Source organism: Salvelinus fontinalis, chromosome 2 (assembly GCF_029448725.1).
Source record: "Salvelinus fontinalis isolate EN_2023a chromosome 2, ASM2944872v1, whole genome shotgun sequence".
In the NCBI taxonomy this organism is placed as follows: domain Eukaryota; kingdom Metazoa; phylum Chordata; class Actinopteri; order Salmoniformes; family Salmonidae; genus Salvelinus; species Salvelinus fontinalis.
The window spans coordinates 61,191,346-61,208,745 of NC_074666.1; the positions used below are offsets into that span (position 1 = coordinate 61,191,346).

General features: G+C 40.9%; 1 protein-coding gene across 4 annotated transcripts in view; it reads left to right on the top strand.

Moving 5' to 3' along the window:
* Positions 1-17,400, top strand: part of LOC129822630 (corticotropin-releasing factor receptor 1-like) — a 168,149-nt gene that overhangs the window by 20,766 nt on the left and 129,983 nt on the right. For 2 of the 4 annotated variants that reach the window (XM_055880997.1, XM_055881010.1), the window contains exon 2: positions 10,645-10,771. In XM_055880997.1, the coding sequence (XP_055736972.1) occupies positions 10,645-10,771 (127 nt within the window). The remainder of the gene's footprint in view (positions 1-10,644; positions 10,772-17,400) is intronic. The other 2 variants (XM_055881003.1, XM_055881015.1) reach the window with 1 other exon arrangement.

Consider the following 17,400-nt stretch of genomic DNA (forward strand, 5'->3'; position numbering starts at 1 on the left):
CTTTCTTGTTAGCTATCAGATGGAAATGGAGTGCATTCTCAAAGCATGAGGCTTGAGTCGTCGTTGGTGATACATTTTAATTACCCAAACAAAGGCAGCCTAATTATTCATGGGTTACATTTATATTGGAAAGAGGCAAAAGCTCCATCTGTAGTAGAAAAACTGATTAACACATCTCCTTTGATGTGCCTGACCTCAAACCAGCAGTTTTATAATTACTGTTAGGGCATGAAGTATACTGTCGATTTGGATGAGATAAAGGACAAAGACCTACCAAATGACTACAGTACAATGCCAATACTGCTTTTGACAGATACGTTTGGAGCAATGGACACGAAGGAGGCATATATTTAATAACACGGGGCATCAGATTTGGTTGTGACCATGACTAAACGATGCAGTATTTACTCATTTAATTTAAAAAAATCACCTTTAATGAGGCTCAATATGGTGGAAGCAATTTAAGGTATTCATAGCTGTGGGTCATATAGCACATTAATTAATGTCAATATAATTAAACTGAGTCTCTGCCATATTAACTTAGTGCCACACTAATAAGGTGTCTGTGATACCGCTGAAGAAATCGTCACTCTTGTACTCCTTGAAGTGCCTTCACAGGGATGCTGGCCCATGTTGACACCAATGCTTCCCACAGTTGTGTCAAGTTGGCTAGATGTCCTTTGGGTGGTGGACCATTCTTGATACACACGGGAAACTGTTGAGCATAAAAAACTGCAGCATTGCAGTTCGTAACACAAAGCGATGCCTATGGCACCTACTACCATACCCCGGTCAAGGGCACTTAAATCTTTTGTCTTTCCCATTCACCCTCTGAATGTCACACATACACAATCCATGTCTAAATTGTATCAAGGCTTAAAAATCCTTCTTTAAACTGTCTCCTCCCCTTCATCTACACTGATTGCAGTGGATTTAACAAGTGACATCAATAAGGGATCATAGATTTCACCTGGATTCACCTGGTCAGTCTATATCATGGAAAGAGCATGTGTTCTTCATGTTTTGTATACTCAGTGTGTATCTCCCATTAAGAAATTATTCAAATAGATGACATGAAGACAACTATATTATAGAAGAAGTCAATTGATGTTGCATTACATTGTCTCGGAGACATGCTTTTCGACTCATGCCATACGCACTTTGCGTGGGTTGTATCTCTCACGCATCACTACTGTCACACACACACAACAGGGGAGAGAAAGAGAGAGCACTACTACAGCAGCCAGCAATGCTCTTAAACCCATTCATTATGGCAGGGGGGAATTAAGAGCAATTCGCTCACCCCATCCATTTGAAGTATAAATAAGTCATGTGCTAGCCGCTTAGCGTGAGGGAGTTCAATCATATTATATACTGCGTCTTCACTGTGAGCGGCGGGACATCACTTGTGAGCGTTGATTTAAAAACAATATATATGACATATTTCACCAGAAGAGATCGGTTAAGTGTGTGTGTGTGTGCTTGAGCATGTGTTTATGTTTGTTTATGTGTTTGTTTTGGCTCTCATTAGCTGCAGAACAAGCATTTCATATAGCAAGCACCCATCACTCTTTAGAAAGCAATACACACATTGCCCTTGGTAACATCATCTTCCCATGTGTAAAGTTGATTTCAATGTTAAAAATAATTGTTTTTCACTTAGTTACTAACTTCACCTAGCATTTCAAATTCCACCCTTAATTCAGTTGTCAAGCTAAATCCTGGCACTAGGACGGACAGAAAAGAGCAATGGAAAGATTGTGGGTTGTGTGAAGTTCAGGACATACTCCATTGTTTTTCCAGACTGGGTCATCCAATCAGAGAGAGACTGTGGCAGCTTGAAGTTATAGATAATGCTCTTAAATTTTTCTGCCTGACCAATTGGGTGAAAATAACAGAATGTCTGGTATTTGGATGATGCTTGTGGTATTTGTAGTTTTTGTCATAATATCACATAGCATGATGGAGGATTAGTTGTCTGTGATGTATTAAGACACATTACTAGACATGAAATCCTTTTAGTGGTTCAGAGTGCTAATACAATGCTAATACATGAATATCTCTCTAACATCCACTCCGCTTTCTCTTGGCCTCTGTAGCATTTTGGCCCTCACAGGCACACACATTGCTGACTCTTGCCTCTGTGGGGAGGGGTTTGTTGAAACCAACAAACCTCTTACACTCCACAAGAAAAATAGTTCTTTCTCAGAATAATTTCAGCCTTCCTTGAACCTGAGGGTTAAGGGGATCATGACAGGGGGTGATGCTGTCTCGTGTTTGGGGGCTCAGGGGTTAGTGGACGAACAACAATCCCTGGATATCAGTCTTTCCAAAGCAGGGATCATCTCCACTCTATGTGTATCATCCAACTCTATTTGTTCTCAGAACCAACCTGCCAAACAGCCAGCCAGGCAATGTATCAAAACACTGATGGTTGTTCTTGTTGACTGTAGTCAGCTGCAGTGAACCCATTCCCACTGCATGCTCCAGCCCCTGGCTCCACGTCTGTGTGCCTGTCAAGCCTCTTGTTACGCAGCCTCTCCAAGATGGAGTTGGGCCAATGGTGGTGGATGGGGATGAGAATTGAGAGCGTGAGGACAGCATTGCCATTTGTAAGAGCCCAGCGTATATATGACATGTTGTTGGTGCCTGGTACCTATTGTCAGACCTGGATTATCCATTTTACAGATGGCTGCTGCTGCTAACGCTGGTGTATTCAGACAACCCTCTGTGTGTGGCTTAGTCAGTGACCACAGACACACGCAGAAACAGACACACACATACATGGGCACGCACACACACACGCACACACAGTAACTCTCTCCAACACACACACACACACACACACACACACACACACACACACACACACACACACACACACACACACACACACACACACACACACACACACACACACACACACACACACACACACACACACACACACACACACACGCGAGCATTATCTAATTGAAGAGGATTTTATGAGGTGCCATTCAACTCGCATGGAAAGGCTTCTGGCAAGGCATGTAGAACCCTGTCTGAAACTTTGGATAGTATAAACACTAGATGCATCATGGTTGTGTAATGCCAATGCCATTTGATGTAGCGCAATGTCAATACCATGTGTTTATGCCTTGTTGGCATATAAGGAGGACCAATGTGAATCGCACAACAAGGTAGTTGGGATAAACTCATGTTATGTGTCTCGACTTTAACCAAGAGTCCTAGAATCTCTTCCCTGAAACCAGTGTCCGAACACGGTTCAAAATGCACTTGCCTTCCAGCGTTGTCACATTGTTTTCCGGATTTACCATCAAAAGTTTCCGGGAAGTAGGAGAGCCAGGAATCATGCTGAGAAGCCTGGGAGAGAGTCGTGGGTTTCCGTGGTGCAGCACAGTGGGGAGAGGGAGTGATTTCAGGCACTTGACTTCTCAACCCCAGCGGTTGTTCAGGCAGCTTAGGGTTTTGATACTCTGCGAAGACTGAATCCCTTTATTTTTTTTCAAAACCTGTATCTCTATTCACTCACTATAGTGTGTGGTCAGGTATTATATTTGTAGAACCCTGTATTGTGTGGGACCTTGAAAGGTTTTGATGAAGCCACAAAGTGATATTGTGTTTGCACAGACAGTCAGACACTTTAAGGGGATCGGTGGTGGATAAAGGAGTGAAAATTGCCTCTCCGGGTGTTCTTTCATGTCCTGATGGGCTGATTAATAGGCTCTGACCTGGGCACGAACCTGGCTTCACTCACCACACAGGTGCATTGCTGATTGGTTATGAGTGCCATGCCCTGAGCTCTAAAGGAAGCCGTAGCTCAAATCCTCCGTTATATACAAATTAAGATACAATACTGGCTTTGATCTGATTCTACCTCTTTCTGTCCAAGAATGGAAAACAAGAATGGAAAGAATGAAAAACAACATTGTGGCAGTCACTCTGCCTTGATTGAAGGCCTGCTGCCAGCCAGCGTATCAGTTGTATAGCCAGTTGGGCCAGTGTTATCCGGTGAACTCCATTAGACAGATAGGCAGGTAGTCCTCCTGGCACCAATACAATCCACTTTCATTCACAGTCAACAGGAACTCGACAGAAGATCAAGAGCCATTTCCCTGTTGTCCCATTTCATTGTAGCAATTGCATTTTGACACATACATTTTCATTTTTGAAGATGATTGATAATGAATGTTTTCTGAAGCATCAATGTATGTCTTATTCAGGGTTTATAAAGGCTTCACTAAGACAAAAGTTGTAGTTTGTTTAAAGCGGAACCAGGGAAGAATAGTTTATCACGTGCACTGACTATGAACAGTCAGAATTAGATTTAGTTTCAACCCTTTTATCAACTGCAGATTGGGAGCAGGGCTATGGTGGCCTGTTTGAATTACCATGTATTGTTCATTGTTTACACTTTTAGGCTAAGCTGTCAGGGGATTTGCTCATAAAATGAACACTGCTCTGCTGCCAGTACAATTGTGCCTAAAAATGTCTTATATTGTTCTAGTTCTATTTTTATTGCTTTGTGTAAGTTGATTTGACCTTCTCCGTTTGATATTCTGGTAACTAAACCACAGTATTCAGTATTTGCACAAAGTCTTTTCAAACTTGAACAGACCCTCACTCGTTTCACCCCGTCTGCAATAAGAAAACGGCAGAAAAGCCAGAGGGCAGGACAGGACAGGGCACACCGTGTGGTTGTGGCTAATAGAACACTCAAATAAAACTTCCCTGAATGAGGATGTGCAACAGTACTGTAACTTATTCAGGGATCAAGGAGCAAAATTCGTACACTCAGTAAAACAGTCCATCACGAGGGAGACAAATACAAGCAATGGTATCTCACGCAGACTTTCCAAAGCCTGTAAGAAAGCTATCCCTGCTAACACATTTGGTTCCTTTGGAAGTTATGGGAACGGAGCCATACGGTATGTTTCCTGACCGGTAAAACGTAACTTTTTTAAATGTTCTGAGAAGAGAAGTGAACAAAATCAAATCAAATTTTATTTGTCATGTGCGCCGAATACAACAGGTGTAGGTAGACCTTACAGAGAAATGCTTACTTAAGGCTCGAACCAACAGTGCAATTTTTAAGTAAAAAATAGGTATTAAGTTAACAAAAGATTAGTAAAGAAATAAAAAATAACAGTAAAAAGACAGTGAAACATTATTTTTTTTCCCTCTTCTGGGAATGTTTTTTTTATGTTGCAGGGAGGTTCTGAGAATGTTTTACTCTGGTTCCTTGAAAGTTTTTATGGTAGGTTTTATTAACGCTCTTAGAATGGAAATTATAGGATATTTTGACTTAAAATTTTTTTTTTTTATTGTGACTTGGCTTCAGTGAGATTCAAAACTATAATCTTCTATTCTCTATACATGTACATGGAATTAGTCCACTGCGCCACCAGGATGGAGCTAGCACGCCATGTTTTTTTACGCATACAAAGCTCTTAATTTTGTCTATTGAAACAGACCCCATTTAAAAGGAAGCAAGTGCTCATTAAGACGAATACATCTGAACACACTTATCAAGATAGAGGATAGAGAGAGTTTTGTTGATGCTAAGAACAGAATGTAATTTTTTTTTTAAAACAACATTCTTTGAACGTTCTCTTGTGGTTTTTATGTTGTTGTTTTCTTAACGTTCTCGGAACAGTTTGAAGACTTTACTTTCCATAGAACTATGAGGAAACCTGTTGGAAACGTTATGCTGAAGTACTGAAATTGCCAAAAAAGAACATTGTTTCTTAATGTTTTTGGAACAATTTGATATCATGACTTTAAAATGAACCACGAGGAAACGTTAATGTGAAGTATTGAAATTCCCACATAAGAACGTTGTTTCTTAACGTTATTGGAACACTTTGAGTACATTACTTTAAATAGAACCATGAGGAAACCTGAAAGAAACATTATGCTGACAGTACTGACATTCCTATAGTAGAACATTGGTTCTTAACATTCTCTGAACTATTTGAGAACGTTCACGGTTTTACATTTCTTAAACATTACCAAAATTGAAATGAAATGTAACCATGTTTGAACTTTTAGGAAACGTTCTGTTAAAAAAATGAAATTCCAAGATCTTTTTTTTGTTGTCAAGTTAGGATGTGCTGAGAATGTTGAGAAAGCCAAGCGTCTATCCTGCACCATTACCAGAAAGTTGTGGAAAGGTTATATGCAAAATAACCAAAAGACAACCACACTCTCACCATATTTAAGAAACACATAACGTTCTCAGCTCGGTAGCCACCTTTAAAAGAAACTTCTCAGCATGTAGTGTGTGACAGTTCTTTTTGTGATAGCTTTACCCATGGTTGGCATATAGGCTCCATTTTCCCATAGTGTGCAATCAGTTTTGCTGGAGTGAACCAGAGCGAATCACATGAAGTCAGAGGTGACAACATATGTCTCTGCTGGACAAACCACCTTTAGGTTATGAGTTGAACTCCCTCATGCCTTCTGCTCTGTTGAAAAAATGACTGAGGGCAGAAGGCTGGCTTCCTGTGTTTTCCTTCCTCTCCTCTCCACTCTGCACAGAAGCACTCACTCTGGGCTATGTGTAACTCAGATGTTTGTTGGGGGAGTGTGTGAGTGTGTGTGTGTTGAGGTGGGTGTGGGGGGGGGTTGTGCGTTCGTGCCAGAGTTTGGAACCAAAATTATTTCCGTTCTGTTCCACTGTTCCGACCAGCAAAATAAAGTTCTGGTTCCACCGTTTTTTACAATTAGCTCATTAAATGACTCCTCCAATCAGTGAGGACAAGGCAGGCAAGCTAGTTGTTTACATGCGTGATGGACAGATGAGTGTAGCCTATGGCGCAAGATGTGTCTGAAGTTTTGTGGGTGGGAAGAGAGCGAGAGAAGGTTGAGAAGGAGGCTTGAAGCACTGACATGCATTCTCTGAATTAGAACCACAGAATTATACTTAGGAGGAGCGGCTTCCATAGAGGAACTTTGAATGTCCTTTGAGCTAGCTAGCTAACAAGCTTGTGTGTGCAGAGTGGCACCAGCATTAAAAACAAGTCTTGCCTTTTTGTAGTTAATGAATCCAACGTGAAACGTGATAACTAGGCATATAGTATCCTTAACTAGCTTTAAAAAAGTTGATCCATTCTTCTTTAGCTAGTTTAAAATATATTTCCTGAATCGTGCTTGTAACGCCAGTACAGTAGCCTGTACTTCGGAGGGGGAGGGGCAGGTAGCCTAAACACACACAAACTCTGGCAAAGATTTTCAGCTTTCAGGAAGACACTGGAATACATTTCTGGGTGACAGAGTGAGTGCTTTGCATAGGCGCTTTGTTGCGTTTTTATGTGGTACTCGAAAAAATGCCTGGAATGTTCCTATGCTTTTAAAACAACAGTTCTATTCCAGAACAGTATGGATCACTTTCGTTCCCGTTTCTGTTCCTTGGATCACTTTCTGTTCCTTGGATCACTTTCTGTTCCGGCTTTCAGTTCTGTTCCCTGAACCTATTCTAACCCCTGGTTTGTGCTCGCATACGTGCATGATATGTGCCTTGATATCTACTTACTAGAGGTGCAGTTTGTGAGTGACAGAAGTTTCTTTGCTCCTTGTGGATTGGGATTCATTAGCTCAGACATTCTTTCTAACTTTGGTTTGAGAGTGATTCACAGATCTGTTTCTGATTTAGCAAAAATACCCCATGGGACGGGTTCTTTTCTCATGCTTTTGATATTAAGAATGGAGACTTCCCATTTGACTCCACCCAAATTGAGACGAGCAGATTTTTGGGGGTTTAAAACAAATCAGAAGCCAGCTGATAAGTATTTCACATTTAAACTGCCAACTGCACTTTAAAAGTATACATTTTTGAACACACGCAAACACACTCACTCCTACCCACTTTACTTAGGAACAGGATTAAGTTGTATAGAATACTACATGGGCATAATGAGTCAATGACCCCTGGATATGTCTCCATGCCAACCTGCCCATGACCCCTGGATATATTTCCATGTCAACCTCCCCATGACCCCTAGATATACAGTAGCTCCTTGCCAACCCAGATTTACCTCTCTCTCTCTAGGGACTAGGGATATATAGGTACTACAATGACTTGGGATTTAGGGACAACAAAGACTACAAAGTCCCCACCATTCTGTCACCCTTAATTGTCTTTGTTTTTATCAACCATGTACTTATTCAAATGGATTATAAAGTTGGCATTACTTAGCACAGAAGTGTTATGCTTGGTAAGATATTCCCCATGTGTGAAAGATACTTGCTGTGCATCATCTTCACACCACATGGCAGTGTCTGAATTAGTTGAGTGAATTAAATGAATTAATGTTGTACTGTATTGGCCAGCTGCAGTGATGATGTGTGGTCATTATGCGGCATTAGAGTGCATTACTGTAGATCCACAGCTAAGATGTTGCCAAACATGCTAATTATGTGAATGTCAGTCAAGAAGTACTTTGATGAACGTGTGATTGCATTATCAAGGCTGACACAGTTTTAGTAAAGATTGATTTATCAAATATTCTGCCAGCTTATTACTATGGAAGACTGCATACAGTGGAACTACATTTCTTAGAAAATTACCATGGAAAAGCAAACTAGTTTTTCAGACAGTTCCACTACTATCCACCGCAGAATAGTAATTTAACACTTGGGAAAGATTCCACGTCTTGCTCATCCTGTTTTTAAGCTGAAGGTTATGCCAGAACATGCTACTGACACAGAGCACCATTTTGTTGTGATAGTGAATCACAGTTAAGAGACAGAGCATATAAGTAGAGCTCCCTGAGAGGATAAATAATGTTTCAAGTGCAGCTCCTTGTGACACATTCTGAATTCTGAATTCTCCTTTCATCAACAAGGACACAAGCAAAGCAAGCAGATGAGGTTACATAAAACCCCATTAATGTTCTCAACAGTCAAGGCTATTTTGAGTGTACTGGCTCAACGGCAGACCAGGCCCCTGTGTGTGTTTTTTATTTTATTCTAGCTTCCTCTCTTCACGGATTATTGCATTCCAATTTCAGCATATTACGAAATGTAGGTCACAAATCAATTTAGTGTCATTTGTAGGAAACCTCAGAGGTGGGATGGGGGTAGGAGGAGGGGAGCAGGGTCTTAGATTAGCAGGCCTCTTCTCTGTTTGGGTGTGTGGGCATTGAAATACCTTTTTCCTCGAAGAAGGGCCTCAGCGCCTATGGCGATAGAGGCTCTTCACATGTGACCGATCACAGAAAGAATGGGCGGTTTGAGTTTATGAAATACGGCCTGCATGGGTTTCATTTAGCCATCCTTGCAACAGGTGGAAAACTATTTTCCCCAACATTTTTATTCCGCCAACAATTTGGCTCGCGGGGGGTTTTATTCCCCCCCCACCCCCAAGTTAAAAATAAATAAATACAATTTAATTGTTGGACAGCAAATGAGCTCTTAAGTGATTTTAATTGTGGAAATCTGTTCCGAAGTATTCCCACGCATAGTAGAGATACAGGTAACTTCCAAAATAAAGGAATCACCAACATAAATTGTCTTAATAGAACTTTGGGCCACCACAAGCCAGAAAAGTTTCAATGCACCTTGGCAAGCGTCTGGAACTCTAGAAAAGGGATACGTCACCATTCTTCCATGGGAAATTCCATTATTTTTAGTCAATTATTATATATGTTTGGCTTCTTGTGTACAATTTGCAGTCTACAAATTATGTGTGATTATCTTCCTGCCCCCTGAACATTTGCTCAAGAACAAATTGGCCTGTGGCGGAATCTAGTTGATGATTCCTGGCCTATAGGGATATTTATGTATCTACTGCATATGTTTCCCTAGGTATGTACATTTTTATTTAACCTTTATTTAACTATGCAAGTCAGTTAAGAACAAATTCTAATTTACAATGAGAGCCTACTCCGGCCAAACCCTAACGATGCTGAGCCAATTGTGCGCCGCCCTATGGGATTCCCAATCACAGCCGGTTGTGATACAGCCTGGAATTGAACCAGGGTCTGTAGTGACACCTCTAGCACTGAGAGGCAGTGCCGTAGACCACTGCGCCACTCGTGAGGGCCAGGGTACTCAGAAGGGAAAGGGTGCAATACATGTGAATATATTCTTTACAGCCTACATGACAAGCTAGTGCAATATGCATGCATAAATGACATAAATGTTTGTACTTAGGTTCAATGGAACGTGCTGAAAGTTTTAACTCTGCAGGTTGTTCGGTATACTGTACGTCAGGCAACCCTATAGGGAAGTAATGTATATAAATAACATGAACAATTCATGCCACAAATGTAAAATATGTGCATAAAACCAACATGTAAAATGAATGTAGTATTTTACGATGCTGAGACTGGGAGTGTGTCTGATAGTCAATTCATTTGATACATTAGCATCATTTTTTATTCAGTGAACAGCATAGAAATGCACTTTTGGGAACTTGGGGATATTTTCTGCCTTTTTGTGTGGGAGGTAGGCTGACTAATGCTAGACACTAGACATAGTGTCTGCCTATGTTTCCCTCGTCTCAAGTCGACAGTGAAGTTCACATCGGTACTAAACTTATGTCATCTGTCTTTTAGATAACAATGTGTTTTACCCCAGTTCCAGAAACAGACTGACTAGACTTGTTTTCTCTTTATTTATTTCTCTTTTCCTTTTCAGGTGCTGACCATCTGGGCTGTGGTGATCTCTGGGACAACGGCTGACCTGACCTGTGATACACTGCTCCTGCTGTCCACCAATCTCACTGGTGAGGCCCTCCTCCAATCGTCTAAGGACAGTTTTCTATGTGGGCGGGGAATATGGTGGCGGAACATTTTTAATGGTCTATCATGTTAAATAGAGAGTTGAATCATTCTGAGTTTATCCCATCACTGAATAGGCACTGGTGGAATACTGTACATAGGCAACAAGAGTCATTATTGGTCCGTCCACAGCATCAGTGGCCAACAGCAATGCAATTGAGCAAGAATGTGATCCCAATAGAAGTCCATATGCACTTTGTAGTCCCAATCACCTATAATAACACAAAGCTTTCAAAATGTTTATTTTTTTTTAAATGGGGGGCTGAACGCAATGATTCCTCATGTGTTTTTCTGCTCCTCATTAAGAAAAATAAGATTTGGGTCTTGGAGGTATGGTTCGATGTGGGTGTGTTACGTTCACTATATCGTACCCTGGCAGTTATTGTTGTTTGTCCCTATTGAGTCATGGTAGCAACCACTTTCCTTCAAAATAGTCCGAATTAATTAAGATAAATCAAGAAGTCTGTAATTAACTTCAACGTTTTTTCCCGAGGAGGTCTTGGTCGTTCAATTTGATATCTAGCTAAGGTGTCTGGTGCGGTATTTCTCAAGTAAATTTTTTTTGCATGAAAACTAGAAGTGCCCTGCAGTATCGAGTCAGCTGCTACTACACTCAATACTGATTTTCTGCTGCTCATTAAGGCTACCTATTGCCAGAGTACAGTATCCGTCTGTCTTTCAGTGTTTCATAGGGAGTCATGTTAAGAAGTAAATTGCGGTGAGACACAAGGTGCTCGCAAATGTGTTTAGATTTTTTTTTATATTGAATATTGGCAGTTTGGATGCATGTGTGCATTGTCTCCATTTGTAATTTTGCCAAAACAAAGTGGCAGACTCGAGTGATTACAATCAAACACATCAGCAAGTTGCAACTCGATAAGCTTAGGGGCCAAGTGTTCTTTCAACATAACATTGGCGACGTGTTGTCTTATGTAAACAAGTCAGTAGTTTGAGAAACAGACGCCTCAACTGGCAGCTTCATTAAATAGTGCCCGCAAAACACCAGTCTCAACGTCAATAGTGAAGAGGCGACTCCGGGATGCTGGCCTTCGAGGCAGAGTTCCTCTGTCCAGTGTCTGTGTTCTTTTGCCCATTTGAATCTTTTATTTTTATTGGCCAGTCTGAGATATGGCTTTTTCTTTGAAACTCTGCCTAGAAGGCCAGCCTCCCGGAGTCGCTTCTTCACTGTTGACGTTGACACTGGTGTTTTGCTTGACTACATGACAAAGGCGTGGGCAGGCGATTTCCATAGGCTGTGGGATCTTATTGCATGAGCAGTTAATCAAGACTGTCTAAACATCTGCGATGGTGATGGGACTTAGAGTTGCAATTCAGTTACCCTCAGTATCGATCTATGAGTAGTCTGTGATGATTGCAGTCTCTTTTCCATAAAGATTAGCCTTCCCACCCCCACACCTCTCACCCGTCACCCTCCACTTTCACTTCAAAGGCCAATCTCAAAGATTATGTGGAGCAGTTGCTCTGTGCCGTATGTGTGAACACAATGTGTTGGAGGACTTGATTTTGGTGGAGCTCAGATCCGATAAGATCTATGAAGATGGATTATCTCTAAGTTATCAGAGACTACGTGTGGAAGAGATGTCATGTTATAGAGCACACTTCATAGACCCGTCTTTGTAGCTTCTTATGAGGGTTTGACCGACAAGATTCAAGACTCATTTGACCTGTAATGCAACGATAGTTTGACCTGTAGCACAAACCTTCAGACAGGTGTACAGTCGTGGCCAAAAGTTTTGAGAATGACACAAGTGTTACATTTCACAAAGTCTGCTGCTTCAGTGTCTTTAGATATTTTTGTCAGATGTTACTATGGAATACTGAAGTATAATTACAAGCATTTCATACGTGTCAAAGGCTTTCATTGACAATTACATGAAGTTGATGCAAAAAGTCAATATTTGCAGTGTTGACCCTTCTTTTTCAAGACCTCTGCAATCCGCCTTGGCATGCTGTCAATTAACTTCTGGGCCACATCCTGACTGATGGCAGCCCATTCTTGCATAATCAATGCTTGGAGTTTGTCAGATTTTGTGGGTTTTTGTTTGTCCACCCGCCTCTTGAGGATTGACCACAAGTTCTCAATGTGGGGAGGTCTGGGGAGTTTCCTGGCCATTATCAATGTTTTGTTACCCGAGCCACTTAGTTATCACCTTTGCCTTCTGGCAAGGTGCTCCATCATGCTGGAAAAGGCATTGTTTGTCACCAAACTATTCCTGGATGGTTGGGAGAAGTTGCTCTCGGAGGATGTGTTGGTACCATTCTTTACTCATGGCTGTGTTCTTAGGCAAAATTGTGAGTGAGCCCACTCCCTTGGCTGAGAAGCAACCCCACACATGAATGGTCCTCGGCTGCTTTACTGTTGGCATGACACAGGACTGATGGTAGCGCTCACCTTGTCTTCTCCTGACAAGCTTTTTTCTGGATGCCCCAAACAATCGGAAAGGGGATTCATCAGAGAAAATGACTTTACCCCAGTCCTCAGCAGTCCAATCCCTCTACCTTTTGCAGAAAATCAGTCTGTCCCTGATGTTTTTCCTGGAGAGAAGTGGCTTCTTTGCTGCCCTTCTTGACACCAGGCCATCCTCCAAAAGTCTTCACCTCACTGTGCGTGCAGATGCACTCACACCGGCCTGCTGCCATTCCTGAGCAAGCTCTGTACTGGTGGTGCCCCAAATCAACTTTAGGAGCCTTCTTCACAACAACTGAACCGCTCTCCTTGAAGTTCTTGATGATCCGATAAATGGTTGATTTAGGTGCAATGGCAGCAATATCCTTGCCTGTGAAGCCCTTTTTGTGCAAAGCAATGATGACGGCACGTGTTTCCTTGCAGGTAACCATGGATGACAGAGGAAGAACAATGATTCCAAGCACCACCCTACTTTTGAAGCTTCCAGTCTGTTATTCAAACTCAATCAGCATGACAGAGCGATCTCCAGCCTTGTCCTCGTCAACACTCACATCTGTGTTATTGAGAGAATCACTGACATGATGTCAGATGGTCCTTTTGTGGCAGGGCTGAAATGCAGTGGAAATGTTTTTTGGGGTTTCAGTTCATTTGCATGGCAAATGAACAATTCATCTGATTACTCTTCATAACATTCTGGAGTATATGCAAAATTGCCATCATACAAACTGAGGTAGCAGACTTTGTGAAAATTAATATTTGTGTCATTCTCAAAACTTTTGGCCACGAGTGTACAGTTGGCTACACAGAGGGCCATAAAAAGTGAAGAGCTTTAACGTCAGAGCATCGAGGATATCATGTCTAGCACATTATCTAGACATGTCAAAGATGAAATCATCCATATCTCCCACTCACCATGATAGTGTTTGAAATGGAATTCAATGGGAAAAAAATGTGTCATTTCTTTGTTTCCCTTTTAAATTGTCAGCCACCACAGAGGATAGGTTTTTTTGTGTCTCTCAGAGGAAAATGTCCGAAATATTGCTGGATATAGAGTTTACACAGCACAAAATGTAACAGTTTCTTTCTTCAACTGTCATTCTCATGTCATGAGGTCACCACCTTCTCCTAGAGCACTCTTGGGAAATCAACAATGCAAAAGTTCTGAGATGACACACAACGAACGGGAACATAGTCTTCCCTGCCCATCAGACAATTTTTCAGAGCTATTTATTCCTTATCTTTTCAACTTCCACATGAAAGGTGAAAACACAACTTAGGGATGGGCATGAATGACATATTACAATTTTTTTATTTTTTTTATTTCACCTTTATTTAACCAGGTAGGCTAGTTGAGAACAAGTTCTCATTTGCAACTGCGACCTGGCCAAGATAAAGCATAGCAGTGTGAACAGACAACAACACAGAGTTACACATGGAGTAAACAATAAACAAGTCAATAACATAGTAGGAGAAAAAAAAGAAAAAAGAAAAGTGAATCTATATACAATGTGTGCAAAAGGCATGAGGAGGTAGGCAATAAATAGGCCATAGGAGCGAATAATTACAATTTAGCAGATTAACACTGGGGTGATAAATCATCAGATGATCATGTGCAAGTAGAGATACTGGTGTGCAAAAGAGGCATGACAATATACTACTCCAAAATACCCCAAAGACCAATGTATCAAAATCAAATAAAACATACTTCTGCAAAGTATTATAACATACATTAACATACATGTATTTTCTTTTTTAGAATGCAAAAATACAATTTGCAAGTAGCCAGCCGAAAAGCAACAACATTCTCAGTAACGTTACGGAAATGTCTTACTTACTATGACTGTGATATGTTGTTGTTCATCTACCTAAGTTGAATGCACTGTTACTCTGGAGAAGAGTGTCTGCTAAATTACCAAAATGTAAAGGTATATGTGAAAATTAACAACTGCAAAGCACACTGGGAACTGTCATTGGCCTAGTTTAGCGGTCATCAGAGTAATACTCAGCATGCTTTGCAATTATAATATTTTAGATATACAGTGCATTTGGAAATTATTCAGAGCCCTTTAATTTTTCCACATTTTGTTATGTTTCAGCCTTATTCTAAAATGTATTAAAACAAATGTTTTAAATACTAATCAATCTACACACAATACCCCATAATGACAAAGGATTATTATTTATTTTTTTAAATATCAAATTTACATAACTCTTCAGACCCTTTACTCTGTACTTTGTTGAAGCAAGCTTTGCACACCTGTATTTGGGGAGTTTTTCCCATTCTTCTCTGCAGATCCTCTCAAGCTCTGTCAGGTTGGATAGGGAGTGTCGCTGCACAGCTATTTTAAGGTCTTTCCAGAGATGTTAGATCGGGTTCAATTACAGGCGCTGGCTGGGCCACTTAAGGACATTCATAGACTTATCCCGAAGCCACTCTTGCATTGACTTGGCTGTGTGCTTATGGTTGTTGTCCTGTTGGAAGGTGAACCTTCGCCCCAGTCTGAGGTCCTGAGCACTCTGGAGCAGGTTTTCATCAAGGATCTCTCTGTTCTTTGCTCCGTTCATCCTTCCCTCAATCCTGACTAGTCTCCCAGTCCCCGAGGCTGAAAAACATCCCCATAGTATGATGCTGCCACCAACATGCTTCACCATAGGAATGGTGCCAGGTTTCCTCCAAACATGACGCTTGCCATTCAGGAACAAAGAGTTCAAAAAGGTGCCTTTTGGCAACCTCCAAGCTGGCTGTCATGTGCCTTTTACTGAGGAGTGGCTTCCGTCTGGCCGTTCTATCATAAAGGTCTGATAGGTGGAGTGCTGTAGAGATGGTTGTCCTTCTGGAACGTTATCCCATCTCCCCAGAGGAACTCTGGAACTCTGTCAGAGTGACCATTGGGTTCTTGCTCACCTCCCTGACTAAGGCCTCTCCTCCTAATGCTTAGTTTGGCCGGGTGGCCAGGTCTAGGAAGAGTCTTGGGTGTTCCAAACCTCTTCCATTTAAGAATGATGGAGGCCACTGTCTCTTGGGGATCTTCAATGCTGCAGAAATGTTTTGTCACCTTCCCCAGATCTGTGCCTCGACGCAATCCTGTCTCGGAGCTCTACGTACATTTCTTTCGTCCTCATGGCTTAGTTTTTGCTCTGACATGCACTGTCTATGTGGGACCTTATATAGACAGATGTGTGCCTTTTCAAATCATGTCCAATCAATTGTATTTACCACAGGTGGACTCCAATCAAGTTGTAGAAACATCTCAAGGATGATCAATGGACACAGGATGCACCTGAGCTCAATTTCAAGTCTCATAGCAAAGGGTCTAAATATTTATACATTTGCAAACATTTCTAAAAATCAGTTTTCGCTTTGTCATTATTGGGTATTGTGTGTAGATTGATGATAGAAAAAGTAATTGAATCCATTTCAGAATAAGGCTGTAATGTAACATAATGTTGAAAAGGAAAGGGGTCTGAATACTTTCCAAATGCACTGTTCATTTAGCAGACACTCTCATCACACAGTAGCGCCATCAAACTTTTGATACCAATGTAGGGTGAAAGACGACAACAAAAATGTTAACAGTTATATGAAAAATTGTATAGAAAAGTATTTTGAAAATAGAAATGACAGCTTTCGAAATATCTTGTTCGAAAATACATTGAGTGTAGTTCATCCCAGTGTAATACAAAATGCAAAATACTCAGAAGAAATTCAAATACGTATTTCACATACAGTACATGTAACAGAAATACTGCCCATCTCTGACGAGACTAGAGCTTTGCAAATAAACTATGCAAATACAGTGGGGTTCCAAAATTATTGACACCCTTGATAAGATGAGCAAAAATTATTGTATAAAATAAATAATTCAAATACTGAGTTACATTGTATGTTCCCCAAAAATATATTTTATACTAATACAATTGCTCAGAGAAAGAGATTTGGTTTAACAAGTAATCTATCTTAAAAAATAAACACATTTTTTTCAATACCTCACCTTGCGAAGATAACTGCACTGAGCTGTTGTATGAGTTGGAGAACACATTGGGAGGGAGCTTAGACCATTCCCCCCTACACAATCCTTCTTAATATAAAATCCTTCTACATCCTTGGTATCCCTCGTCTGCGCTTATGGACTTCCTTCTGCAATTCAAACCACCAGTTTTTATTGGGTTTGAAGTTCTGATACT